This window comes from Emys orbicularis, chromosome 2 (genome assembly GCF_028017835.1).
Source record: "Emys orbicularis isolate rEmyOrb1 chromosome 2, rEmyOrb1.hap1, whole genome shotgun sequence".
Classification (NCBI taxonomy): domain Eukaryota; kingdom Metazoa; phylum Chordata; order Testudines; family Emydidae; genus Emys; species Emys orbicularis.
Window position 1 is genome coordinate 146172712 of NC_088684.1, and position 25971 is coordinate 146198682.

At 61.4% G+C, this 25971-nt stretch overlaps 1 protein-coding gene across 1 annotated transcript in view; it reads left to right on the forward strand.

Annotated features, from left to right (window-relative positions):
- Positions 1–4772: 4772 nt before the first annotated feature.
- The window catches only part of NPC1L1 (NPC1 like intracellular cholesterol transporter 1), a 29413-nt gene continuing 8214 nt past the window's right edge, over positions 4773–25971 (forward strand). The window contains exons 1-10 of the mRNA XM_065399084.1: positions 4773–4826; positions 8034–9571; positions 20035–20135; positions 21469–21641; positions 22195–22323; positions 22951–23133; positions 24229–24343; positions 24611–24738; positions 24878–25015; positions 25414–25503. Of these exons, the coding sequence (XP_065255156.1) occupies positions 4773–4826; positions 8034–9571; positions 20035–20135; positions 21469–21641; positions 22195–22323; positions 22951–23133; positions 24229–24343; positions 24611–24738; positions 24878–25015; positions 25414–25503 (2649 nt within the window). The remainder of the gene's footprint in view (positions 4827–8033; positions 9572–20034; positions 20136–21468; positions 21642–22194; positions 22324–22950; positions 23134–24228; positions 24344–24610; positions 24739–24877; positions 25016–25413; positions 25504–25971) is intronic.

The window sequence follows — 25971 nt, forward strand, 5'->3', positions numbered from 1 at the left end:
TACTATAAAGCGTTCGTGTTTATATATTCAATGTCCTTTCTGTGAAAATAATAATTTTTTTTTTTAATAGTATGGGCCTTCTCACTTGACATAGTTTAGGGCCTCAGAATGTCCTAATCTGGCCCTGCTGACATGGGGGGGCCCAGTGCATCACACCCAAGGAGGGGCATGAACCATAGACCAGCACCAGCCCTGGGCAAGAGGGGCAACCAACCCCCACCCTCCAACATGGTCCCACCACAGCCCCACACCCACCCACCATACAACAAACCAACCCCCCATAGCCGCACACACCATACAACAAACCATCCCCCCCAGCCCCAGACCTGTACGTGGGCCATTGTGAACACATTATATGGACTCCCCAAAGCTGCAAACCCTGTTGGGAATGTGGGGCAGGGGGCTCCATGTTGGATGGGGATCTAGGATTGCCAGGTGTCCAGTTTTTGACCGGAACGCCTGGTCAAAAAGGGACCCTGGCGGCTCCGGTCAGCGGCGGGTCTAAAGCAGGCTTCCTGCCTGCCGTGGCTCTGCGTGGCTCCCAGAAGCAGCGGCATGTCCCCACTCCGGCTCCTGTGCACAGGGGCAGCCAGGGGGCTCCGCATGCTGCCCCCACCCCAAGCGCTCCCCCCACAGTTCCCATTGGCTGGGAACCGGGGGGTGGGGGAAGGGACTGCTTCCAGGAGCTGCTTGAGGTAACCGCCACCCGGAGCCTGCACCCCGACCCTGTCCCATGCCCCAACCCCCTGCCCTGATCCCCATTCCACCCTCCGAATAGGGATAGCTAAAGGTGAACAAAGAGATCAGGTGACCTCCTGGCCCAAGGGTGTTTGGTTTTGTGCAAGTAGAAAGCTGGCAACCCTACGGAGACCCCCAAGGCCGGTGGCAAAGGGCCAACGAAAGAGAGTCGTTGACTTAAGTGCTTGCCCTTTGCAATGCAACTGCGGAGCTGGGTTGCAAGAGGAGGACGTCTGTGGGGATTGTCTAGGATTACCATATTTTGAGTGTCCAAAAAGAGGACACTCCACCGGGCCCCGGCCCCGCCCCCCAGCCCCGCCCATGCCCCCGCCCCAACTCCACCCCTTCCCCAAAGTCCCCGCCCCCTCCCCTGCTTCCCGCGAACATTTGATTCGCGGGAAGCCTGAAGCAGGCAGCAGGTAAGCTGGGGCGGTGGGGGGAGGAGGCGCGGCCCAGTCTGGCCCCCCCAACCGAGCGGCGACCGGCCCCGGCCCCGGCCCCAGCGTCTCCAGCCTGGCTCAGCTCGGGCCCTGGGGTGCCGGCCCCGGGCCAGCCCCCGGCTGAGCACCCCCGGGCCAGCACTGCCAGCCCCCGGCCCGGCCCCAGCCCGTGGTCCAGCGCACCCCCGGCCCCGGGCCCCGGCCCAGCACCCCCAGCCCCGGCCCAGCACTGCCGGCCCCGGCCCAGCGCACCGCCGGCCCCGGCCCGGCCCCCGGCCCAGCAGCCCCGGCCCAGCGGCCCCGGCCCAGCACCCAGTGGCGCAGGATTTTCCCGGACATGTTTGACTTTTTGGGATTTCCCCCCGGATGGGGATTTGAGTCCCAAAAAGCCGGACATGTCCGGGAAAATCCGGATGTATGGTAACCCTAGGACTGTCCCGGGGTGGCAGGGCCTGGAGGGCCTCCATCTCTTCAGCCATTGTCCCCTGCCCACGCTGAGTGCAGGAGCTGGATGGGGAGGGGGGTCACAGCTGGCCCCCCCGCGCTGCCCAGGGAAGGGGGGCAAGGTGGGGCCCTGCGTGGGGCAGGTTCAGGTGATCTCTCTGGTTCGCTGTTAAGTGAAGAGCAATGACAGGCTAGGCTCTGTGCAGTGTCTGGCTGGGTGCTCCGGGGGCCCCGGGACACTCTGCGAGACGGTGCTCGGCCACCGGGGAGGCTGATTGTCAGCGCGGGGGCCCACGTGCTCTGTGCGATCAGGTCAGATGGCTCGCACGCCGTGCATGTGCAGGGGACCCCACAAGACGCCGGGCTGGGGCTCTGCACAGACACCAGAGGGGAGAAGCGCCTGGGGACTCAGCTGCTGGATCCCTCAGCAGTGTGGGGAGCTGCCAGCCGTACACCAACCAGTCCCCCACCTCCAGCCACTACAACCAGACACCTCACCCCCAGCCACTCACCTCCACACACACAGTGCACACGCCCGGCCCCACACCTACCCCCAGCCACCACAACCACACACCCCACCCCCACACTGCGCACCCCCAGCCCCACACCTACCCCCAGGCACCACAACCACACACCCCACCCCCACACTGCGCACCCCCAGCCCCACACCTACCCCCAGCCACCACAACCACACACCCCACCCCCACACTGCGCACCCCCAGCCCCACACCTATCCCCAGCCACTACAACCACCCACCCCACCCTCACACTGCGCACCCCCAGCCCCACACCTAACCCCAGCCACCACAACCACACACCCCACCCCCACACTGCGCACCCCCAGCCTCACACCTACCCCCAGCCACCACAACCAGCCACTCCACCCCCAGCCACTCACACCCCAACTACACATCAATCCCCACACCCCCAACTCCCTCACCTACTACCAGCCACCAAAACCAGCCACCACAACCCCAGCCACTCACCCCCCAACCTCACACCTACCGCCAGCCACTACAACCAGACATCTCCAGGCCCACATCACACACCCCTGCCACCACAACCAGCCATCCCACCCCCACGTGCCAACTCCTCACCTACCCCCCAACCACACATCCACATCACACACTGACCCCAGCCCACCAGCCACCACACACCCCAGCCACCTACCAGCCTACGCTCAAAGCCACTGCCCTCCCACACCCACCTACCCCTTCAGCCATGGGCCAGGCCCCTCCCCCACTTAGAACCCACTGACTTGGCACTTGGCGGGGGAGGGGAGTTCCTGCTCTGTTCAGGGAAACACTTCGCGTTGTCCTCGAACCCTGATCTAATTTCTCAGTGATAGCCTTTATCTCGACGGCTTTTATTGCCAACGTGCAAGGCTACGTGCGCTGCTCAATTCCACCTGGGGCAGATGCGCTGCGGTGAATCAGACAGAGCCGCACCGGGCTCACACCCTTCTTTATCACAGGCAGAGCCGGTAGCAGCATCTCTTCTCAAAGTTGCCCGGCGCCTGCCAACGCACGATCCTGTTTGCAGCTGCTTTGGCTCAAGTTGGGCTTTTGGGTGGAAATTTTCCAGGCCGAGCATCTGCCTCGAGCTGCGTGTTCAGAAAAGTTTCAGCCCAGATGTTTCCAAGAAGATCGGCGGAAAAATACATTATTTTGCCCATGTTAAAAAAAACCTGCTTATAACCTTTGGGTGAGAAGCTCTAGCATCCCCAAGCTTTGGAGCATGGGGTCGCCCCGGTGGCTGGGAGGGGCCTTTTGCTGCTCTCCTGAAAATATACCCACATTTGGCCAGTTACGAGCCTTTGAAAAATCTTTGCAGCAAGTGCCCAGTATAGACTTGTTAGAGTTTGGCTGCTAACTTCTGATGATTCTGAATGCACTGAGCATGCTCTGTCCCCGCAAAGCGACTGAGCGTGCTCCGTCCCAGGGCTGCAGGGGCTGAGCAGGACGTGCCCTGCAATCGATCCTCCGGGGACTGGGGTAGTGGCCAGCGTGAGGGCAGGCCGGGAGCCTGGCTCTCCTGTGCAGATTGGGACAAGGAGTCTGGGATGGGAGGGGAGCAGCGAGACAGGGAGCTAACAAAGAGGCTCTCTGCCTGGGAACTGGCACGATCACTGCACATTAGCTGCACCTCACGCACAACTAATGCGAAACTCATCACACAAACCTGCAGTAACCCCAGAGAGATCCCTGGGGTCGGCAAGATGAGCAGCCAAAGCCAACTTGTGTTGGGGCAGGACAGCTGGGGCAGATGAGCGGAGGGATCCCCAGAGCAAGTTTTGCAGGGGGCGTCTGGGGGAGGTAGTTCGACGATGCAGCTGGCTGGAAAGGAGGCAGCATGGCCTGATTCTCAAACCTATGTGGAGACCACGAAACGCAGAGGACAATTGCTGCCCGAGGAATCCTTGTGCTGGTCAGTATGACGTGACTGTGGGGCTTCCCCCTATGAGGGTGGCTGGATGGAAGGGGAAGACTGGGGCTGGGACGTGGAGCCGGGCGGGGTGGGGGAGACAGGCCTGGGCCGAGGACAAATTGGAGGGGGTGGGGCAGTGAGGGTCAAATCTGATCTGGGAGAAACGGGCAGAAGTGTCTGTGCCCACTACAGACCCTCCCCTCCAGAGCCTGGCATGGAACCCAGGAGTCCTGAGTCTCACCCTTCCTCTGCTGTCAGCAAAAAACGTGAACCCCCCTGGCAGAGTGTTTGTCCCGTCCCCCACTAGTGCTGATCCATGCAGAGGATGACAACCTACTACTGCTGTCACTTCCTGCAGTAGCTCAGGTGGCGGAGATCTGAAGGGTGCAGCTCGGCTGTTGACCCAGAGGGGTGTCAGCATGACCCCACATGCTGGGATTTCTAGTTTTCAGTTTGTTTGTTTTAAAGACACTCCCCCGCTCCAAAAAATCCCCGTTAGAATATGTGTAACAGCAGCTCCTGTTGGCCCAGACGACCTGTCCCCAAGTTAATGATACAAGGGATTTACGGCTGTGGCGCAGTCTGATTGGCTTCCTGGCCATCAGGCCAGCCGGGCTAATAGCAGGCAGTAGCTGCATTAATGCAGGACCCATGGGGGTGGGACAGACCTGGCCCTGGGCTCCCACTGCCACCTGCTCCTCCAGGGCTGGCAACACTGAGAGGATGCTGGGCCGCTTCCCGCTCACCCTGGTGCTGCTCAGCGCCACCCTGGGCCTGGTGAGTGAGTCCTGGGCACCAGCTGTTTGGCGGGGTCTGGGGAGTGCGGGGAGGGCAGGGGACCCTTATACAGAACAGCTGCTGAAGGGCTCCTGGAGCCACCCAGGGAACTGGGCTGGGCTGGCGTCTCTGGCATCGTCTCTTCCAAAAACAGGGTGATTGTGCCAGTCGGGCAGCTTCAAGGATGGGCAGGGAATGGGCAGGCTCCGATCCACCCCCAGGGCAGGGACTGGCTGGCTCAGGGGGGCAGGGGAGGGACCACGGGGCCTTTCCCCCCTAGGGGGCACTGGCCCCGATCCGGCCAACGCTTTCAGTGTCCAAAGGTCTGACGGAGTTGAGGGGTCCCTACGCAGGGGTCTGAGCCCATAGTCTGCGGGCAGGGGGTGATCACAGCCCCGCTGGCCGAAGATGCCTGCCTCTGCCCCACAGTGGGGATCTCTCCGACAGCAATGGCGGGGGTGCTGTGCGGAGGGGCAGCTCAGCCGGCTGCCCCTGCTCCGTGGTTAAGGGGTGCCCAGTTTCTGGGCTGGTGGGACTGGCATCCCCAGCACCAGGTGGGACTCATACTGGCATCGGCAAGGATGTTTGTGGGCAGGTGCATTGATGTGTGTGTGGGGTGCATTCATAGAATCCTAGGACTGGAAGGGTCCCCGAGAGGTCATCTAGTCCAGTCCCCTGCCTCATGGCAGGACTAAATATTATCTAGATCATCCCTGACAGGTGTTTGTCCAACCTGCTCTTAAAAATCTCCAGTGATGTAGATTCCACAATCTCCCTGGGCAATTTATTCAAGCACTCAAGCACCCTGACAGTTAGGAACTTTTTCCTAATGTCCAACCTAAACCGCCCTTGCTGCAATTTAAGCCCATTGCTTCTTGTCCTGTCCTCAGAGGTTAAGAAAAACATTTTTTCTCCCTCCTCCTTGAAACAACCTTTTATGTAACTGAAAACTGTTATCATGTCACCTCTCAGTCTTCTCTTCTTCAGACTAAACAAACCCAATTTTTTCAATTTTCCCTCATAGCTCATGTTTTCTAGACCTTTCATCATTTTTGTTGCTCTTCTCTGGACTTTCTCTAATTTGTCCACATCTTTCCTGAAATGTGGCACCCAGAACTGGACACACTACTCCAGTTGAGGCTTAATCAGCGTGGAGTAGAGCGGAAGAATGACTTCTTGTGTCTTGCTTACAACATTCCTGCTAATCCAGCCCAGAATGATGTTTGCTTTTTTTGCAGCAGCGTTACACTGTTGACTCATATTTAGCTTGTGATCCACTATGACCCCCAGATCCCTTTCCACAGTACTCCTTCCTAGGCAGTCATTTCCCATTTTGTGTGTGTGCAACTGATTGTTCCTTCCTAAGCGGAGTACTTTGCATTTGTCCTTATTGAATTTCATCCTAGTTACTTCAGACCATTTCTCCAGTTTGCCCAGATCATTTTGAATTTTAATCCTATCCTCCAAAGCACTTGCAACCCCGTCCAGCTTGGTATCGTCTGCAAACTTTATAAGTGTACTCTCTGTGCCATTATCTAAATCATTGATGAAGATATTGAACAGAACTGGACCCAGATCCAATCCCTGTGGGACCGCGCTGGTTATGCCCTTCCAGCCTGACTGTGAACCACTGATAACTACTCTCTGGGAACGGTTTTCCAACCAGTTATGAACCCACCTTATAGTAGCTCCATCTAGGCTGCATTTCCCTAGTTTGTTTATGAGAAGGTCATGTGAGATAGAATCAAAAGCTTTACTAAAGTCAAAATATACCACCTCTACCGCTTCCCCCATATCCACAAGTCTTGTTACCCTGTCAAAGAAAGCTATCAGGTTGGTTTGACACGATTTGTTCTTGACAAATCCATGCTGACTGTTACTTATCACCTCATTATCTTCTAGATATTTAAAAATTGATTGTTTAATTATTTGCTCCATTATCTTTCTGGGTACAGAAGTTAAGCTTACTGGTCTATAATTCCCCGGGTTCTCCTTATTTCCCTCTTTATAGATTGACACTATATTTGCCCTTTTCCAGTCTTCTGGAATCTCTCCCGTCTTCCATGAGTTTTCAAAGATAATCACTAATGGCTCAGATATCTCCTCAGGCAGCTCCTTGAGTATTCTAGGATGCATTTCATTAGGCCCTGGTGGCTTGAAGACATCTAACTTGTCTAAATGATTTTTAACTTGTTCTTTCCCTGTTTTAGCCTCTGATCCTACCTCATTTTCACTGGCATTCACTATGTTAGACGTCCAATCACCACCAATCTTCTTGGTGAAAACCGAAACAAAGAAGTCATTAAGCATCTCGTCAGGGCCAGCTCCTAGCTCCCCCCGAATCCTGCCGGGGGTCCAGGGCTGGGCACAGTGGGGCTGCTGCCGGTTTGATCGGTCAGCTCGGGCACCCGACAGATTTCCAAACTCAAACTCGCTTGATCTGGAAAATTCCCCATTTTAAAGTTCAGAAAGATGTTGGGTCAAAAAACGATCTTGAGGGGGTTGAAAAGAATTCAGAGGCAGTTTGGAAATAGGGGGGCGCTGGGAGCAGCTGGCCAGGCGGCGTGAAAGCTCTCAGCGGGGTGGGAGGGCAGGGCAGGTGCAGGGCCTGGTGCTGATCTCATGCTGTGGGGGGGGAGGGGTCACAGTGTTGGGGGTTGGGGTGAGGAGGATGGTCTCGTTAGGTTGGGGGTTGTATGGTTGGGGGTCAGTCGCACTCTAGGAGGGGTCATGTGGTGCTGTCAAGGCACTGGGTTAGAGTCACACGTTGGGGGTCAGGGTGGGGGGGTCGGTCTCCCACTGGGAGGGTTTCTGGGTTGGGGGTCGGGGTGCAGGTGGTCGGCTCACACTGGGGGTGTCCCCGAGCTGGGGGTCGGGGTGCAGGTGGTTGGCTCACACTGGGGGTGTCCCCAAGTTGGGGGTCAGGGTGGGGGGGTCAGTCTTGCACTGGGGTGTCCCTGGGTTGGGGGTCGGGGTGCAGGTGGTTGGCTCACACTGGGGGTGTCTCCGATTTGGGGGTCGGGGTGCAGGTGGTTGGCTCACACTGGGGGTGCCCCCAGGTTGGAGTTGGGTCGTGGGGGTCAGTCTTGCACTGGGGTGTCCCTGGGTCGTGGGGCTGGGGGCTTAGGGTGGGTCCCATCCCCAGTGACTCCCAGCTCCCCAGCCGCGCTGCTGGTAACCCGTCTCCTTTCTTTCCTGTGGGGACAGGCCGCAGCGGCGCTGACAGAAACCCACCAAGCCGGGTACTGCTCCTTCTACGGCGAGTGCGGGCGGAACCCCGAGATCAACGTGAGCCTGCTGTGGTCGCCGGTGCCCTGCCTCTCCAACACACCGGCCCGGCTGCTCAAAAACGCCACCCTCAGCAAGCTGAAGGAGGTGTGCCCCCAGCTGTACACGGGCGAGAACGCCACGTACGCCTGCTGCTCCTACACCCAGCTGGTGGCCCTGCAGCTCAGCCTGGCCATCTCCCAGGCCGTCTTGACCCGCTGCCCCGCCTGCTCCGAGAACTTCGCCAACGTCTACTGCCAGAACATCTGCAGCCCCAACCAGAGCCTCTTCACCAACGTCACCCGCTTCTTCAACCGCACCACCATCCTGGGCAGGCAGGTGGGCGTGCTGGAGTACCAGTGCTTCTACAACCAGAGCTTCGCTGACCAGTCCTACGACTCCTGCAAGGGCGTCCGGATCCCCGCCACTGGTGGCTACGCCATCTCTGCCATGTGCGGCAAGTACGGTGCCACCCTGTGCACCAGCCAGCGCTGGCTGGACTTCCAGGGGGACAGCAGCAACGGGCTGGCCCCGCTGGATATCGACTTCCAGCTGGTGCCCGCTAATGGTGCCATCGGGGAGGGCATCGTGCCGCTCAACAGCAAGACTTGGAGCTGCGGCGAGGCCGTCAGTGCCGACGGGGAGCCGTGCTCCTGCCTGGACTGTGCCGAATCCTGCCCACAGATCCCCGCCCCCACGCCCCAGCCCCCGCCCTTCAAGGTGGGCAGCCTAGACGGGGTCTTGTTTGTGTGCTGCCTGCTCTTCTGCCTGCTGACCGTGCTCTTCGGGGCCTTCCTGGTGTGGCGCTGCGTCTCCAGATCCAGGCAGGCCAGCGGCGAGGGGCAGCAGCGCCAGAGGGACCGGCTGACACGCTCGGAGAAGCTCAGCCAGGCCACCCACCACGTCCTGGGGGAGATGTTCAGGAGATGGGGCACCATGGTGGCTTCCCACCCAGTCTCGGTCATCTTGGTCTCAGCCGTGGTGGTAGTGGGGCTCTCCTGCGGGATGGTCTTTATCCAGCTCACCACCGACCCCGTGGAACTCTGGTCCTCGCCCGACAGCCAGGCCCGGCAGGAGAAGGACTTCTATGACCAGAACTTCGGGCCCTTCTTCAGGACCAACCAGGTGATCCTCACAGCCAAGGGCCGCCCCAGCTACACCTACGACTCCCTCCTCCTAGGCAGGAAGAACTTCAGTGGGATCCTCTCCATGGCTGTCCTGCTGGACCTGCTGGAGCTGCAGACGCGGCTGCAGGAGATCGAGGTCTGGTCGGAGAAGGACGGCAGGAACGTGACGCTCAAGGACGTCTGCTACGCCCCCCTGAACCCCAACAATGCCAGCGCCACCGACTGCTGCGTCAACAGCCTGGCGCAGTACTTCCAGAACAACCGCACCCGCCTGGAGATGACGGCCAGCCAGACGCAGGGGAGCCAGACGGGCATGGTGGACTGGAAAGACCACTTCCTCTACTGCGTCAAGTAAGTGCCAGGCCCCGGTGTGGGAGAACAGGGGGCGTGCACACTTCCCGCACGGCTCTGCCAATGCCCCTCATTCCCGATCTGCAGCCCCCTGCTAGCCCAGCCCTGGGCTCCCCCCACAGCTCTCCCCTTTGGCTCAGGGGGAAGGAGTCAACACAGAAGGTCATGGTTCCATACCCGCTAATGGTCTGTAGAGACTTGGACTTGACTGATGCCCCTTTATTCCATGTCCCCCCCAACCCCCCATCTGTGGCTTTTTCCTTCCGGAGCAGGACTGATCGCTTTCCACTCTGCTTCTCTCGTGCGTTTCCAAGCCCTCCTCGGTCCGCCCCGTCGCCTGTCGGCCTCGGGATTCCGGCCCAGCTCCTGCCTCGGTCCCTGGCTCAGCTGTTCCCTCCACACGTGTTCTACCACCTCTGTTTTCACCCAGCATTTCCTGGCCCATCACTTTCCTTTTCATCCTCCCCCCGGGTTCTGCGTTTGGGAGCTTTGCTGGCCGTCTGCTAGTGTGTATTTGTCCTAGGCAGCTGGGCCCAGCACGTGGCATTTGGTTTGGGTTGCGAATCATGTCTGGCTTTGCTATTCTGGCTTTAATGTCTCCGTCTGGCCGCCTCTTGTGCTTACAGCGCTGCCGAGTTCGGCGAAGTGTCAGACGCCACAGTCAATCCAGTGACAGTTCAGTGTCGGCTCTTCGGTGCCTCTCTCCTTTCCCAGTCCATCCCTGGGAGGAAGCTCCCTGACATCTTAGTGTCACGGATCCCCAGGACCGGGGCTATGGCCCCAGCTGCGGCAGTCTCTGGGAGGCCCCCTTCAGCGAGCCAGACCCCCGGCGGTCTCTCAGTTCCACCAGGACAAGCCCTGCAGCTTCACCACCTCCTTAGGCCATCAGCCCCGAGCTTCCCACCGTGAGCTCCGCTCAGCGAGTCCCACCCAGGCAGCCCCTGAGGGAGACTGGGACGATCTCAGGGAGCAGCACACGCCCCTCCACCAGCCTCTGCAGGGACACCCAGTCAGCGTGGGCACTCGGCTGGACACAGCACAGGGAGGCCTTGGGTAGCCCAGAGAAAAGAAAGATCCAGCCCTGTCCATCCTGGTTAGCCCAGAGCCCTCAGCCCCGTCCCTCTGACCTCCCTTTGTCCCAGGTCGGGTGCTCCAACTGCTTCCCACAGCCCACTTTGAGCTCCCCGAGCTGCGGCTCAGACCCTGGGAGAGGCGGGCAGTGCTGCTCTCTGGGGCTCCATGCCCAGGCAATCGGATTTGCGTGCTCTTCTCCAGAGCTCCACTGATGTGGGACCGAAGGCCCCAGACAGCTAGGAGCCATTCACACCTGTGTCGTAGCTGTCACGGACTCACAGATCGTGCCCACTCTTGGCCCCGTGCAGTCTGTGGGGGGTGCCCCTGTTAGCGAGACAGCCCTTCGCGGGGGTCCACTCTCTCTCGGGGTCAGGCCCCTCCACCTCTTGGAGCCGCACCTCTCGGAGCCTTAGCACACCTGTTTCTCGCCGTGGGCCCCCTCATGGAGTCCACTCGCTCTGGACCCCCCAGGCCTTCACCCCCGAAGGGGTAGATGCCACCCTGTTCTCTAGACCGAAGTAACTCTCAGCCAGCATAAAACAGGAGGGTTTATTGAGGGTTGAACACAGCACAGGAAACTCTCAGGGCCTCAGGCCTGGCCTCCCTCAGCCCAGCACATCCCAGTCTCTCTGCATCCAGGTAGGCCCTGCATGCTCCCCCTCTCCAGCCCAGAGCCCCCCTGCTCCCAGCTGGGCATCTGAGATCACCGGCCCCAGGCCGCCTCTGTCCATTGTCTTCTCTCCAGGTAAACAGGGTCGTAAACCGGGGCCTCCTCTCCTGCTTCTGTCCTCTGGCTGGAACCGGCTGGTTAGGTCACTGGGTCCTCACTCTGCAGCCCATTGTCCCCCCACTGGCCAGAACCGGCTGCGTCTCCTCAGCTGGGCCTCCGGGTCACCAGGTCGCCAGGTCACCGGTCGCTGGGGTATCCATCCTCCAGGCCATCGGCTGTCTCCCCAAGTCCTCTCTCCGGTCCTCTGCAAAACAAACTCCCTCTCCCCTCACCTCGTTAAACCAGTAACCCGCAGGGAAACTGAGTCCCACCCCCGCCGCATGCAAACCATTGAAACTCCTCAGAAAACAAGAAAACCCCCCACTTCGTCACATCTCCCCCCCTTTCGAGGCTGAACGGAGCAGGGTCACTTAGCCAGTGACCTGGGGAAATTCAGGGTCTCCGCCCCGCGATAAAGCATCCGCTATAACATTGGCACTCCCCCACACATGGACCACCTCCATGTCATACCCCTGGAGGAGCAGGGCCCATCTCAGCAGCTTGGCATTAGCCCCTTTCATTTGGTGCAGCCAGGTCAGGGGCGAATGGTCGGTGTACACGGTGAAGTGCCGCCCAAATAGATATGGTTGCAGCTTTTTAAGGGCCCACACCATGGCCAGGCATTCCTTCTCTATGGCCGCATAGTGCTGCTCCCGGGGCAGCAGTTTCTTGCTCAGGTACACAATGGGGTGTCTCTCCCCCTTAGTATCAGTTTGCACCAGTACCGTCCCCAGCCCTGTGTCCGTGTCGTCAGTGAACATCAGGAAGGGTTTGTTAAAATCCGGGTTTACCAGCACCGGGCCCTGGATAAGTGCCCCCTTCAGCGCACAGAGAGCCCTCTGGCACTGCTCGGTCCAGACCACCTTGTCCGGCTTTCCCTTCCTACACAGCTCCGTGAGGGGTGCTGCCAGGGAGCTAAAGTGGGGCACAAACCTCCGGTAGTACCCTGCCATCCCAACCTTGCACTTTTCAGCTTTTATGGTCAGTCCTGCATCCTGGAGGTGACCCAGCACCCTCTTTACCTGGGACACATGTTCCTCCCAGGTCTGGCTGAAGACACAGATATCATCAATATACGCTAGAGCAAAGCCCTCCATCCCCCTTAGTAACTGATCCGCCAGGCGCTGGAAGGTGGCAGGTGCCCCCTTGAGGCCGAAAGGCAGGACCAGGAACTTGAAGAGCCCTATTGGGGTGGTGAAGGCAGACGTCGCCCTGGCCTCCGGGTCCAAAGGCACCTGCCAGTAGCCTTTGGTAAGATCCATGGTAGTGAGGTACCGGGCACCCCCCAACTTGTCTAGGATCTCATCGGTCCTAGGCATGGGGTAGGCATCGGACATGGTAATGGCATTGAGCTTCCGATAGTCCACACAGAACCGGATCGACCCGTCCTTCTTGGGGACCAGCACCATGGGCGAGGCCCAGAGGCTGGCAGACGGCTGGATCACCCCTAATGCCAGCATTTCCCCGACCTCTCTCTCCAGGTCCTGGGCTGTTTTCCCAGTGACTCTGAATGGGGAACACCTGATGGGAGGGTTGGTTCCCGTCTCCACCCGGTGGACAACCAGGTTAGTGAGCCCAGGCCGGCTGGAGAACAGCTGCCGGTATGAATGCAGCACCTCTCTGATCTCTGCCTGCTGGGCAGGGGTTAGCTGGTCTGAGAGGGGAATTGATTCTAGCGAGGGGTTAGCCCCAGCCTCAGGGAGGAGTCCCAGCAGGGGGTCCTCTCCTTTCTCCTCCCACTGCCCACACACAGCCAGCACAAACTTCTCCCTGTCCCAGTACGGCTTCATCATGTTGACGTGATACACCCGGTGGCTGTGAGCCCGGTTGGACAGTTCCACCACATAGTTCACCTCGTTTACCTGTCTGATGACCTTGAAGGGGCCGTCCCAAGCCGCTTGCAGCTTGTTCTTCCTCATGGGGATGAGGAGCTGTGACGATGCGGTTCTGGCGGAACCCAACTCAGAGTGCCAACTCAGGAAAAATTGCTCGAACAGGGCAATTACAGCCCAAGGCTGGGGTTTTTCCACCTCTAAGGCAAACCAAGCCAGCCAGACTAAGAGGACTTCGGTCTCACCCCACTGGCTAACCGCAAGTCTCACAAGCCATTTCCTTAGACACTCCAGTTTCCCAGTATCACCACCAGTGCCACTCGTTATGGAGACAAATGGTTATGAAAACCAATAGCCCAGTAAAAGAAAAAAGGTTCTCCTGATCCCAAAGGACCAAGCCGCAGACCCAGGTCAATATACAAATCAGATCTTACCCACAAATCACGCTGTTGCCAATCCTTTAGAATCTAAAATCTAAAGGTTTATTCATAAAAGGAAAAGATAGAGATGAGAGTTAGAATTGATTAAATGGAATCAATTACATACAGTAATGGCAAAGTTGCAGGTTCCAATCAAGTCTCTGGAATACATCCCCCGCTGGGATGGGTCATTCAGTCCTTTGTTCAAAGTTTCAGCTTGTAGCAAAGTCCTTCCAGAGGTAAGAAGCAGGATTGAAGACAAGATGGAGATGAGGCATCAGCCTTATATAGTCTTTTCCAGGTGTAAGAACACCTCTTTGTTCTTACTGTGGAAAATTACAGCAAAATGGAGCCTGGAGTCACATGGGCCAGTCCCTGCATACTTTGCTGAGTCTGAAGGCATATTTGCCTTCTCTCAATGAGTCCATTGTATAGCTGATGGTCCTTAATGGGCCATCAAGCAGGCTAGGCAGAGCTAATCCCAGCTTGTCTGGGATGTCACCCAGAAGCATAGCATAAGTTTGCCATAAAGACAGTATAGAGCCAATATTCATAACTTCAACTACAAAACTGATACACACATATAGACAACATAATCATAACCAGTAAACCATAACCTTGTCTTAGACACCCCATTTGACTCCCTTTATACAAGATTTGGGTGCCACTACAGGACCTTGGTTGCAACAATGATCTATATGGTCCCAGTTTATGTCAATAACGTCACAGGAGCATCACCTGGTCCCCGGTAGCATATGAGCGGGCACGTGCTGAGCGGTCATACCAGACCTTCTGCTTCCTCTGGGCCCTTGCTAGGTTCCCCCTAGCCAAGCCCATGAGCTCCACGAGCTTTTCCCGGAAAGTCAGTACATACTCTATCACGGATTCCCCATCGGGAGAGGCCTTTCCCTCCCATTCGGCCCTCATCAAGTCCAGGGGCCCCCTCACCCTCCTTTCGTACAGCAACTCGAATGGGGAGAACCCTGTGGATTCCTGGGGCACTTCCCTATATGCGAACAGCAGGTGGGGTAAATACTTGTCCCAGTCCTGCGGGTGCTGGTCCATAAACATTTTCAGCATCCTCTTTAGGGTCCCATTGAACCTCTCCACCAGCCCGTTGGACTGAGGGTGGTAGGCTGAGGCCCAGGTGTGTCGGACCCCACACTTCTCCCACAAGCACTGGAGCAGGGTTGACATGAAGTTAGACCCCTGGTCTGTAAGGACCTCCTTGGGGAACCCCACTCTGCTGAAGATGGTCAGCAGCGCGTCTGCCACAGTGTCTGCCTCGATAGAGGACAAGGCCACCGCCTCGGGATAGCGCGTAGCAAAATCTACCACCACCAGGATGTATTTCTTCCCTGACCGGGTCACCCTGCTGAGGGGCCCCACTATGTCCATGGCCACCTTCTGGAACGGCTCCTCTATAATGGGCAAAGGTCTCAGCGGTGCTTTACACTTATCCCGGGCCTTCCCTACCCTCTGGCAGGAGTCACAGGTCCTGCAATACTGTCGGATAGCGTCAAAGTCCCCAGGCCAGTAAAAGTTCTGCAGCAGCCTCTGCCTGGTGCGCCGGATGCCCTGATGCCCGAAAGGGGAATATTGTGGGCCAAGTACAACCGTTTGCGGCGGTACCGCTGGGGAACCACCAGCTGCCTCCCGACTTTCCAAGAGTCAGTTCGCCCTGCACCAGTTCATTCCCAGTACAGGAATCCCTTCTCCCACAGGAATCGCTCCCGGCGGTCCTCCCCCTGGGACCCTGCACTGCCGTGGCCAGCCAGGGCCCGCAGTTTCTCCAAGGAGGGATCCACCTGCAGCTCCGTTTGGAATTCAGCTGCTGGGTCTGAGGATACAGCCCTGGCTGGTGGCGCCTCAGTTTCCCCACCCTGGGACGGAGGCTCCGGCCCAGCCCTGTTGAGCCCTACCCTCGGCGCTTCAGCCCCCCCCCCCCCGGGAGGTCCCACGCCCCTCGCTGGCTCTGGCTCCAGGTAAGGACCAGGGCGCTATGAGTGCCATCTGGCCAGTTCTCCAAGTCATTACCCATTAGCACCTCGGTAGGCAGGTGGTCGTGCACCCCGACCTCTTTGGGTCCCTCCTTAGCCCCCCATTTCAGGTGTATCCTCGCTACAGGCACCTTGACGGGGGGACCAAACACTCCCCTCAGGGTCAGGTAGGCATCAGGCACTAGCTGGTCTGGGTCCATCACCTCGGACCGCGCCAGCGGCACCTCTGCACCCGTGTCCCAGAACCCCTGGACACGTCTTCCCCCCACCTCAATGGAGATGATGTGGCGATTGTCCCCCGGGGCCTGTCCCCGCACCCGGCGGATTGAGTACAGGCGCTCTGGACCTGGGGCCCCGCCTTCCCCTGCTGGCCTGGCCTGGCGGTCCCCTCCCCCTGGCACAGCCCTCTCGACTGCAGCCCCTGGGCCCGGCGGTGCCCCCTCTCGGTGGGCTTCCACCCAGTTAACACCCCACGGGTTCTGCTTGGCTGCCATTTCCTTCATCTTCTGGCACTGGGCCACCTTGTGCCCCTTTTGGCTACAGTAATTACACCTCAGGTCCCACAAGTCCCATGAGGGGGGTCGCCCCGCCCCAGCATTCCCGGGCACCCCTGAGTTGGGCTTCCTGGAGTCCCACCTTTGAGAGGTCTCTGGGTGACTCCCCTTATGAGTCCCTGATGTGCGTCTCCCTCCTGCCCCCGATCTGCTGTCCACAAACTCATCTGCCAGTGCCCCTGCACTGCGCAGATCTTCGGGCTTCCGGTCCACTAGCCACATCTTAAGGTCCGGGGGGCAGATGTCATACAGCTGCTCCAACCCCACCAGGTTATACACGTCCTCTGCGGTAGTGGCCCCTGCGCCCTTCCCCCACTTGCGGAGATATTCTCCCAGCAGGTTGGTGACCTCCTTGTAAGAGACACCTGGGGTCTTGCGTACACCCCAGAATCGTTTCCTGTACGCCTCGGGGGTCAGTTCAAACTTCAGCAGCAAAGCCTGTTTGAACAGGTCGTAGTCCCCGTCTCAACACCATCCATTTGGCTGAACGCCTGTATGGCTTTGGGACCCAGCAGGGGGGTCAGACAGCGAAGCCTGTCTGCGGGGTCAATCTGGTTCAGTTCACAAGCCTCAATATCCCCCCCTCCTCGATCTGGGGCAGCAGTTTGGTGTCTAGATTCCCCCCACCACCGGCGTCTCGGGGCCCTTCCCCACTTAGCCCCCCCGGCAGGCCCTCTTGGCCCGCCTCTCGTCCATCTCCAACTCCTGCTTCCGCTGTTCTACACGGTCCGCTCGTTCTCTCTCTCTGTCCACCAGCCTCCGATCCTCTAGCTCCAGCTCCTTTGCTTTCAGCTGCAGCTCCAATCTCCGCAGCTCCTCTAGCGAGGAACCTGACTGGGGTCTCCCTGTACTGACTGGGGAGTCAGGTCTGACCCACTCCCGGTCGCTATACAGACTGCCCTCACGGCTACTCGCCAGCTCTCCGGGCACCCCGGGAGCGCCTCTGGGGTCTGGAGCCTGCGCCTCAGATGGGTCATTCTTTACAAGCTGAGCAATCAGCCGCTCCTTAGTGAGCCTCCCCATGCTCAGCCCTCTCTCCCTGCACAGACGTGCCAGGTTGCTCTTACGGAGCTGGTTATAGGCCATTTCCAGGCTGGTTCCGTTCAATTCCCTCGTTCTATCGCTGGCAGCCACTCACTGCAAAGCGCCTGCGCCCGCAGCCAACGTCTACAGGGTGCATCCATGAACTATCCCACTCCTGACACCACATTGTCACGGACTCACAGATCGTGCCCACTCGTGGCCCCGTTCAGTCTGTGGGGGGTGCCCCTGTTAGCGAGACAGCCCTTCGCGGGGGTCCACTCTCTCTCGGGGTCAGGCCCCTCCACCTCCTGGAGCCGCACCTCTTGGAGCCTTAGCACACCTGTTTCTCGCCGTGGGCCCCCTCATGGAGTCCACTCGCTCTGGACCCCCCCCAGGCCTCCATCCCCGAAGGGGTTGATGCAACCCTGTTCTCTAGACCAGAGCGACTCTCAGCCAGCATAAAACAAGAGGGTTTATTGAGGGTTGAACACAGCACAGGAAACTCTCAGGGCCTCAGGCCTGGCCTCCCTCAGCCCAGCACATCCCAGTCTCTCTGCATCCAGGTAGGCCCTGCATGCTCCCCCTCTCCAGCCCAGAGCCCCCCTGCTTCCCAGCTGGGCCTCTGAGATCACTGGCCCCAGGCCCCGCCTCTGTCCATTGTCTTCCCTCCAGGTAAACAGGGTCGTAAACCGGGGCCTCCTCTCCTGCTTCTGTCCTCTGGCTGGAACCGGCTGGTTAGGTCACTGGGTCCTCACTCTGCAGCCCATTGTCCGCCCACTGGCCAGAACTGGCTGCGTCTCCTCAGCTGGGCCTCCGGGTCGCCAGGTCACCGGTCGCTGGGGTATCCATCCTCCAGGCCATCGGCTGGGTCCCCAAGTCCTCTCTCCGGTCATCTGCAAAACAAACTCCCTCTCCCCTCACCTCGTTAAACCAGTAACCCGCAGGGAAACTGAGTCCCACCCCCTCCGCATGCAAACCATTGAAAACTCCACAGAAAACAAGAAAACCCCTCACTTCGTCACAGTAGCCTGCCAGAGAGCACACAGCCCTTCCTCCCACAGCATACAGGGGAAACTGAGGCACACATATGCTTCATAAAAATACTACCAAAAATTCCCACTTGTCTGATGCTGGGAGTCACCTGGATTGGCTTAGTCAGTCCCCTCCCCCATGGGGTCCATACCAGGGGCCGTCAGGCTGGCATTTGCTGCCAGGCTGGTCCAGGTGCCGCACCCCTTGCTGTTGTGTTCAGGCACCGAGCAGCAGGTCCTGAGGCTGGCATTGCCGTGGCATCTGGTTTCCATGGGGACATGGTTACTTCCCAAGCCAATAGCCACATCACAAATGCCCGGTGTGGCTGGGCACTTGGGGGGAGAGAGTCCAGCAGTGCCACTGCCTGTTGCCCCCTGGTGCCCACCCAGAGGAAAGGCGTGTAATGGCACCAGGTCCCCACGGAGCATGGCGGTGTTCCAGGGCGCTCGAATGAGTCATCTGGGGGAGGGAGCGACGGGGGTGGCCTGGAGCGGGTGGGACTGGTGGTGCACACTGGGCTAGCGCTGGTGGGGGCCACCGGCCTGGCAATGGCAGTGGGGGTAGCTGGACTGATGTTGGGGACGAGGGGGTTATCATGGGTGCACCCTGGCTTTTAAACAGCCCTGGGGACCCCTTCAGCTTGCCAGCCCCCCAGGGGTCCCCCTCTTCCTTCAGGGTGGGCCATGGCATCCCAGCCCTCCTGCGTCGCCACCCGGAGCTCTGCCTGGGAGCGCGGCCAAGCCAGCCGGGTGTGCAGGGACCCCAGGCAGCCTGTCCCAGCAGAGCAGGGTTTATTGGTCAGCTGGGCGCAGGCTGGTGTGAGCTCAGCACAGAGACATGGTGCTGGCCAAGCCAGTGCCCCCCAGCCACGCGGCCACGGGTGCCTGCCAGGCTCTGCCTCACCGCCCTGTTGCCTGTCCCCGAAGCTGGCTCTGTATCTCCAGCCCAGGCCCCTTGGGCTTTGTTCTCCAGCTGCCTCTGCTCAGCATCCCTGGTGAGAGCTGGGGGAACCCACCCCTTGCCCCCTCCAGCCCCGGGCCTGTTATGCACCGCTCCCTGCCTGGATTTCCCATAGACCTGGGTCGGCCTCGGCCACTCCCACCTCCCCGGCTCCTGCCCAGCACCAAGGGCAGACTTAACTCTTTCGCCCCCCATGGGGTTGCCATGAAAAGTACGGGGGAAACTGAGTCACAGGTAGGCATCACAAAAATACTTCCAAAAATTCCCACTTCCTCACAGGGTGACTCTGGGGGGCTCCCTGCTAGGATGTGTGCTGGGAGGCTCTGGATCTACACTGGGGGGCTCTCCCTGGAGGGCCGTGGGGGACGGGCAGCGGCTCAGCCCTGGGGTGGGGAGCTCCCTGTGGGGCAGTAGCTCTGCCATGCTGGGCGCCCCCTGCAGAAAGGCGGGAGATGGGGGTGGTTAGAGGCTGCCGACCTTCCTCTCCTGCTGCCCCTGCCGTGCCCACCGCCAGCTCCTCCCCTGTCACTGGCTTCCTCCGTCTCTGATCTCTCCACCCTTCCGCTTCGCAGTTCCCCTCTCCGCCCTGTGGTCTGCCTCCAGCCCCCCTTCTCTCTGCCGCCACCCTGGGTCCGTCCCTACGGGGAGCTCCTGGCACAGGCTGCAGCTCGCAGAGCGCTGTGCGCGGGCACAGTGCCGCAGAGCCAATGGGACCGTGGCACCAGGAGGACCAGGGCACGGGGGCCCCGCAGTGCCCCCGGCAGGCATCCCGCCCTCACTCACTCCTTCTGCCTCCCCAGCTCGCCTCTCTCCTTCAAGGACATCACCAACCTGCAGCTGAGCTGCATGGCTGACTATGGCGCGCCCGTCTTCCCCTTCCTGGCCGTGGGTGGCTACACAGGTAAGGGGCACCAGCGTCAGGCGGGCACCCAGCCCTGCGGCTTCGCAGGCAGCGACCGCCCTCCTCCTCCACCGGCTCACAGCTCTGTGGGGGAGGAGGGCACAAGGGAAGCATGTGGTGGGTCAGCCTGGCGGGTGTTGGGCACAGCGCCCCAGCAGCCTGGCACCGGGGCCGGGGGCACAGTGATGGAGGGGCTGAAAGATGGATAACGAGGCAGCTCTGGGGATGTTCGCAGGGAGCTTCTCCCCAGTGTGAGGGGCAGCCGGTGCCCAGTGGTATTTGTTGGGCATGTACCACGTGAGCGGTGCCAGCTGGCACGACTGGCAAAGCACAGCGGCTCGCCAGCGCAGGAGAGGCGATGGGCAGGGTGGGGACAGCCAAGTGGGACCTAGTGAGAGAAGACCGGCGGCGGGTGTCTGATGCGCCGAAGAAGGTGTGAGGCAAAGAGAGGAGCAGCAGCGTCCAAGCGGGGCAGGACCAAGCAGTGGCAGTGCCAGCCGCTGAGGGGCCAAGGTCCAGCCAGAGACGGGCTGCAGAAAGAATGGGCAGGAGAGGGCTGAGCCTCGGGGACACCCCATTCCAGGGCTGGATCATGGGGTAGCTGGTGGTGGGGCTGGCGTGGGGGGCAGCAGGGAGCCATGGAGCTGCTTGCCTGCATCTGGCCTGGTGGGACCGAGCGGGGATTGTGCCCGTCCAGCCAGGGTGACTCCAGGTCCGCTCTGGAGCATCGGCCCTGCGGGGCTCCGGGCATCTGGGTGAGAAGCCCCCAGCCCCTGGCACATGACTTAGCTGGTTCAGTCCGGCGGGGGCGCTATGCTCCTGGAGGTGCTGTCTGGAAGAGGAGACAGGAACTGAGGCCCTGGCTGCTTGGGGCCATTTGAGATCCCAGGACCCTGTGCTAAGGATCCTGGCCAGTGCTCCAGGGACTCCAACCTGCCTCCCTGACCTCCCTCCACCCTGTGGCAGTATCAGCTGGGTACAGAACTGTTACTTCCTGTCCTAAATGGTTAGCAGGCGTTGTGGTGCGGGGTTAGCCAGCTACCACGCTGCAGCCCAGAGGTGGTTGCCTGTCAGTGATGCTGGAAGGCTCCATGCCACTCCTGCACTGATCCCAGGGGCTGGTATTCGGGAAGTGGCCCTCGATCCTGAGCTGGAAGGTGCCCAGGTGGGGCGGGGTGGCAAAGTCTGGATATTTACGATCTCCCTTACCAGACCCGCTCCTTTCCTGTGGACCGGTGCTGCCGTGGGTGGGGGCAGGAGGCTGTCTGCCAGGGGCTGGCGGGAGGAGGGGGATGTCTGTGCCTGCTGGCTCTCAGTGCCCTCCCCCCGCCAGGTGAAGATTATTCGGAGGCCCAGGCACTGATCCTCACCTTCTCGCTGAACAACTACCTGCGCAGTGACCCGCGCTACGCCTGGGTGCTGCTGTGGGAGCAGCGCTTCCTGCAGGTGGTGGGGGAGTTCCAGCGGGCCCACGCCCACACCTACACCATCGCCTACATGGCCGAGGTACCGGGGGCAGTGCCAGGCCATTGCAGAGACCTGGCTGGAGGCCAGCCCTGCACAATGGGGGCTCAAACAATTCTCTTATGGCTCAGGGCTGTTCAGCCCCCACTGCTCTCTGGAGCTGGGACCCCCAACACTGCACAGCCCAGAGCAGCCCCCAGCTCGGAGTGACTCCCCCCATCCTGTTGCCCCCTCTCCTTGCCCCATTAAAGGCCAATGATGAGCCTCTGCTGCTGGCACAGTGGGCAAGCTCTGGTTTGGGGGCATATGCGTGGGAGATGGTGACAGGCATGGGGCATTTCCTGATGCCAGACTGGGGCTGGGAGGAGAGGGGGGACAGCAGGAAGGGATGGGGGAGGGACAGCCGCAGTCAGGGCAGGGGCAAATAGAGGGCACCCCAGGGTGCATGGGGACAGCCCAGCCCTCTAGCCCCATAGGAGGCCCCTGGGCACAGCTCTTGGCTCCAGCGGGCACAGTTCCAGCCAGTGGCAGCGGGAAGCAGGCGCTGACCCTGCCCCATGTGGCACGGCCTGTCTCTAACCCCTGGCTCCCACAGCGCTCCCTGGAGGACGAGATTAACCGCACAACGGCCGAGGACATCCCCATCTTCGCCATCAGCTACCTGGTGATCTTCCTCTACATCGCGCTGGCCCTGGGCGAGTACTCCAGCTGCAGGCGCATCCTGGTACGGGGGCAGCGGGGCTGGCGGGAGGCTATGGGGCTTGCTTTGGGAAGCAGGGGACTGGGGTGGGGCCCTGGCATGAGCCTGTGGTGAGGGCAGTGCCTGTCTGCTGGCCTGTCTCATGCCAGTCTCTAGTAGCCAAGCAGCCTTGTGCCCACCCCTCGCTGGCACCCCCTGGGGCTGAGCAGGCCCTGGAGAGGGGGCTGCCCTCTCCCTGCAGAGTGGGGGGCTGGGGCTGCCTGTTGGGGACCCTCAGTCTCTAGAGCGGGTTGGGTCCTTTGCCCAGCTTGGAACAGACTCAACCAGCCGCCACAGAACGACCAGGGTCCACTGCATGTACCCTGCACCTCTGCAGAGCCCCGACTCGCCCGCCCCACAGCCCAGCGCGCACAACCCCAGCCCCATAGCCTGCCCTGAGCGCCAGGGGAGAGCGCCACCCACTAACCCCGCAACCGGCCCCTGGCACTGCCATGCACAGCCCCAGGCCCATAGCCTTGCCGAGCCCCCCACCCCGCTCCCTGCAACCCCTAGAAGGTCTCTGTAGCATCTCCCCCAGGCTCCACGTCAGTCCCGAGAGGCCCCGCCCCCCACGGGTGCCAGCTGCCTGACCCACCGCACTGCCCCCTGCAGGTGGACTCCAAGGTGACGCTGGGCCTGGGCGGGATCCTGGTGGTGCTGGGCGCCGTGTTCTCCTCCATGGGCTTCTACGCCTACGTGGGGCTGCCCTCCTCCCTCGTCATCATCGAGGTGGTTCCCTTCCTTGTGCTGGCTGTGGGCGCTGACAACATCTTCATCTTCGTGCTGGAATACCAAGTGAGCTGGGGCACCCAGCCCCCCCCACCCAGAACACCCAGCCCAGCCCCCCCCCGGAGTACCCAGCCCCCCCAGAACACCCAGCACAGCCCAACCCCCGGAGTACCCAGCCCCCCCGAACACCCAGCCCAGCCCTCCCCCCCCCGGAGTACCCAGCCCCCCCAGAATGCCCAGCCCCCCGCAGAATCCCTTGTATCCCCCACGCCCCAGGGCAGTGCCCCCTCCTGGCACATCCTACTGGGCAACATCCCATCGGCTCCTGGGGCCCACTGGGAAACATCTCATCGGTTATGGGCTGGGGTGTCCCACTGGGGCCCAGCTGAGGGGGCTGGGATCAGGGGCTGACACTCATGAACGTGGGGGTCAGAGGGGCCCTTCCCACAGCAGCAGGGGTGGGGGTGGGGGGAATCAACCCTGTCTGGCTGTGGGAGCAAGTGATGAAAGGAAGAAAACCAGGCTGGGGGTGGGGGTGGGGGTGGGGGGTTCTGTGGGGTGGGATCCACTAGCAGGACATGGGGGAGGGGCAATAGGCAAGGGGTGTGCCCCTGCCAGGGCAGGGCAGGTGGGGGGCAGCAGGCTGGGTGTGGGTGCCCCTGGCAGGGCAATTGAGGGGCAGGTGGCCAGGTGGGGGTACCCCGGCAGGGTGGGGCAGTTGTGGGGCAGGCGGCCAGGTGGGGTGCCCCTGGCAGGCAGGGCAGGCAGGGGGCTGGGTGGGGGTGCCCCCGGTGGAGCCAGGCAGTTCGGGGGCAGCAGGCCAAGTGGGGGTGCCCCTGGCATGGCAGTGGGCGGACTGGGGGGGCCAGAAGGGCGAGGCAGTTGGGGGGCAGGCGGCCGGATGGGGGTGCCCCTAGCAGGGCAGTTGGGGGGCAGGCGGTTGGGTGGGGGTGCCCCAGCAGGGCAAGGCAGTTGGGGAGCAGCAGGCTGGGTGGAGGTGCCCCTGGCAGGGCAATGGGGGATCAGGGGGCTGGGTGGGGGTGCTCCTGGCAGGGCAGGGCAGTTGGGGGGCAGGGGGCCAGGTGGGGGTGCCCCCAGCAGGGCGGGGCAGTTGGGGGGCATTGCCCAGCCCCTCCCCTCACCCTGGTGGGTGCTTTGCAGAGGTCGGTGCGGGAGCCGGGCGAGCGGCGTGAGCAGCACATCGGGCGGGTGCTGGGCACCGTGGCACCCAGCATGCTCCTGTGCAGCTTCTCCGAGGCCACCTGCTTCTTCCTGGGTGAGTGCCCGTGGCGCAGGACAAGGGGGCCTGAGCTGGGAGAGGGCTGGGCCCAGGTATGGAGCACCTGGGGGTGCCCAGCACCATGGCTGCTTGTGCCCTTCCTGGCATGCCGCCAGGCCATGGCTGGGGCGTCGGGACCCGTGCCCGGGAAATGCCAGTCTGGGCAGGGTAGCTCCAGGTGCACACAGGGCCCCTCCCCCACACTCACGAGCTGCTCCCCCTGGGCACAAGGACCCCCCCACTCACGAGTTCTCATGCCCACAGGCTCCCTGACGCGGATGCCAGCGGTTCGCACCTTTGCTCTTAACGCCGCCCTGGCCGTGCTCTTTGACTTCCTGCTCCAGATGTCCATGTTCGTGGCGCTGGTCTCCCTCGACGCCCGCAGGCAGGAGGTGAGAGGTGCCCGCCGGGGGGCACGGGGTTGGGGGGCAGGAGGGGAGGGGCGCCTGCCAGGGGGCACAGGGATGGAGGGGGCGGGGCCGTTCCCCAGCTGCACCAAGCAGGTAGATTTGACGCTTCCTTTGCCCCCAGGCCGCCCGCCTCGACCTCTGCTGCTGCCACCGCCTAAGCAAGGCGGGGTGCCCGGCGCGGAGTGAAGGGCTGCTGCGCCCCTTCATGCGGCGCATCTACACCCCCGTGCTGCTGAACCGTGCCGTCAGGGCCCTGGTGGTGAGTGGGGGGGGGGGAGAGGGGAAGGGAGGGGGCCCGGGTGCCAGGGCAGGGGAGGGGCAGGTAGGGTGTTGGGTCCAAGGTTGGGGGAGCGGGCCCGGGTGCCAGGGCGGGGGAGGGGCAGGTAGGGTGTTGGGTCCAAGGTTGGGGGAGGAGGCCCGGGTGCCAGGGCGGGGGAGGGGCAGGTAGGGTGTTGGGTCCAAGGTTGGGGGAGGGGCAGGTAGGGTGTTGGGTCCAAGGTTGGGGGAGGGGGCCCAGGTGCCAGGGTAGGGGAGCCTCTACGCAGGCGGGGTTGGGCCCTTGTGCTGGGGCTGGGGTGCTCTGCGGCAGGGAGGGGAGGGGGCTGGGGTGGGGGGGGCGGTAGAGCTGTCCTCACCATGGTGCCCCCTACCCCCCAGATGCTGCTTTTCCTGTTCATGTTCTGCGCTGGGATCTACCTGGCGCTGCAGGTGCCCGTGGGGCTGGACCAGGAGCTGGCGATGCCCAAGGTGAGAACCCCCCTGCCCCCCGCACGTGCCCAGTGTCTGCCTGGGCCGCGCGGCTCTCACAGGGCGCCCGGAGCCTGGGCTGCAGGCCCCATCCAGGCGCTGCCTGGCCCTGACGCCCCTTGGCCGTTGGGCAGTCGCGCCCCACTGCGGCCATGATGGCAGCTTCCCAGGAGCCCCAACAGGGCAGCTCGGTCTTGCGTCGCCCAGGCCTTTCTGCCGCCCCATCACCAGGGTATCTGGGCACCTCCCCATCGTGCCCTCAGCGCCTGGGTGGGTTCCAGCCTCGCTCTCCCCTGGGGGCATTGCCCTGGGCTGGGCTCCGAGGAGGCTGGCTGGAGGCGGGCACCCGGTGGGTTGGGCGGGGGCTAGGGAGGTGTGGGGTGCCCCATAGCCCTGAGGTTGCTCCATCTCACGCTCTAAGACACCAGCTTGCCCTGGGGCAGGAGGTTCCTGGGGCTGCAGCCCCAC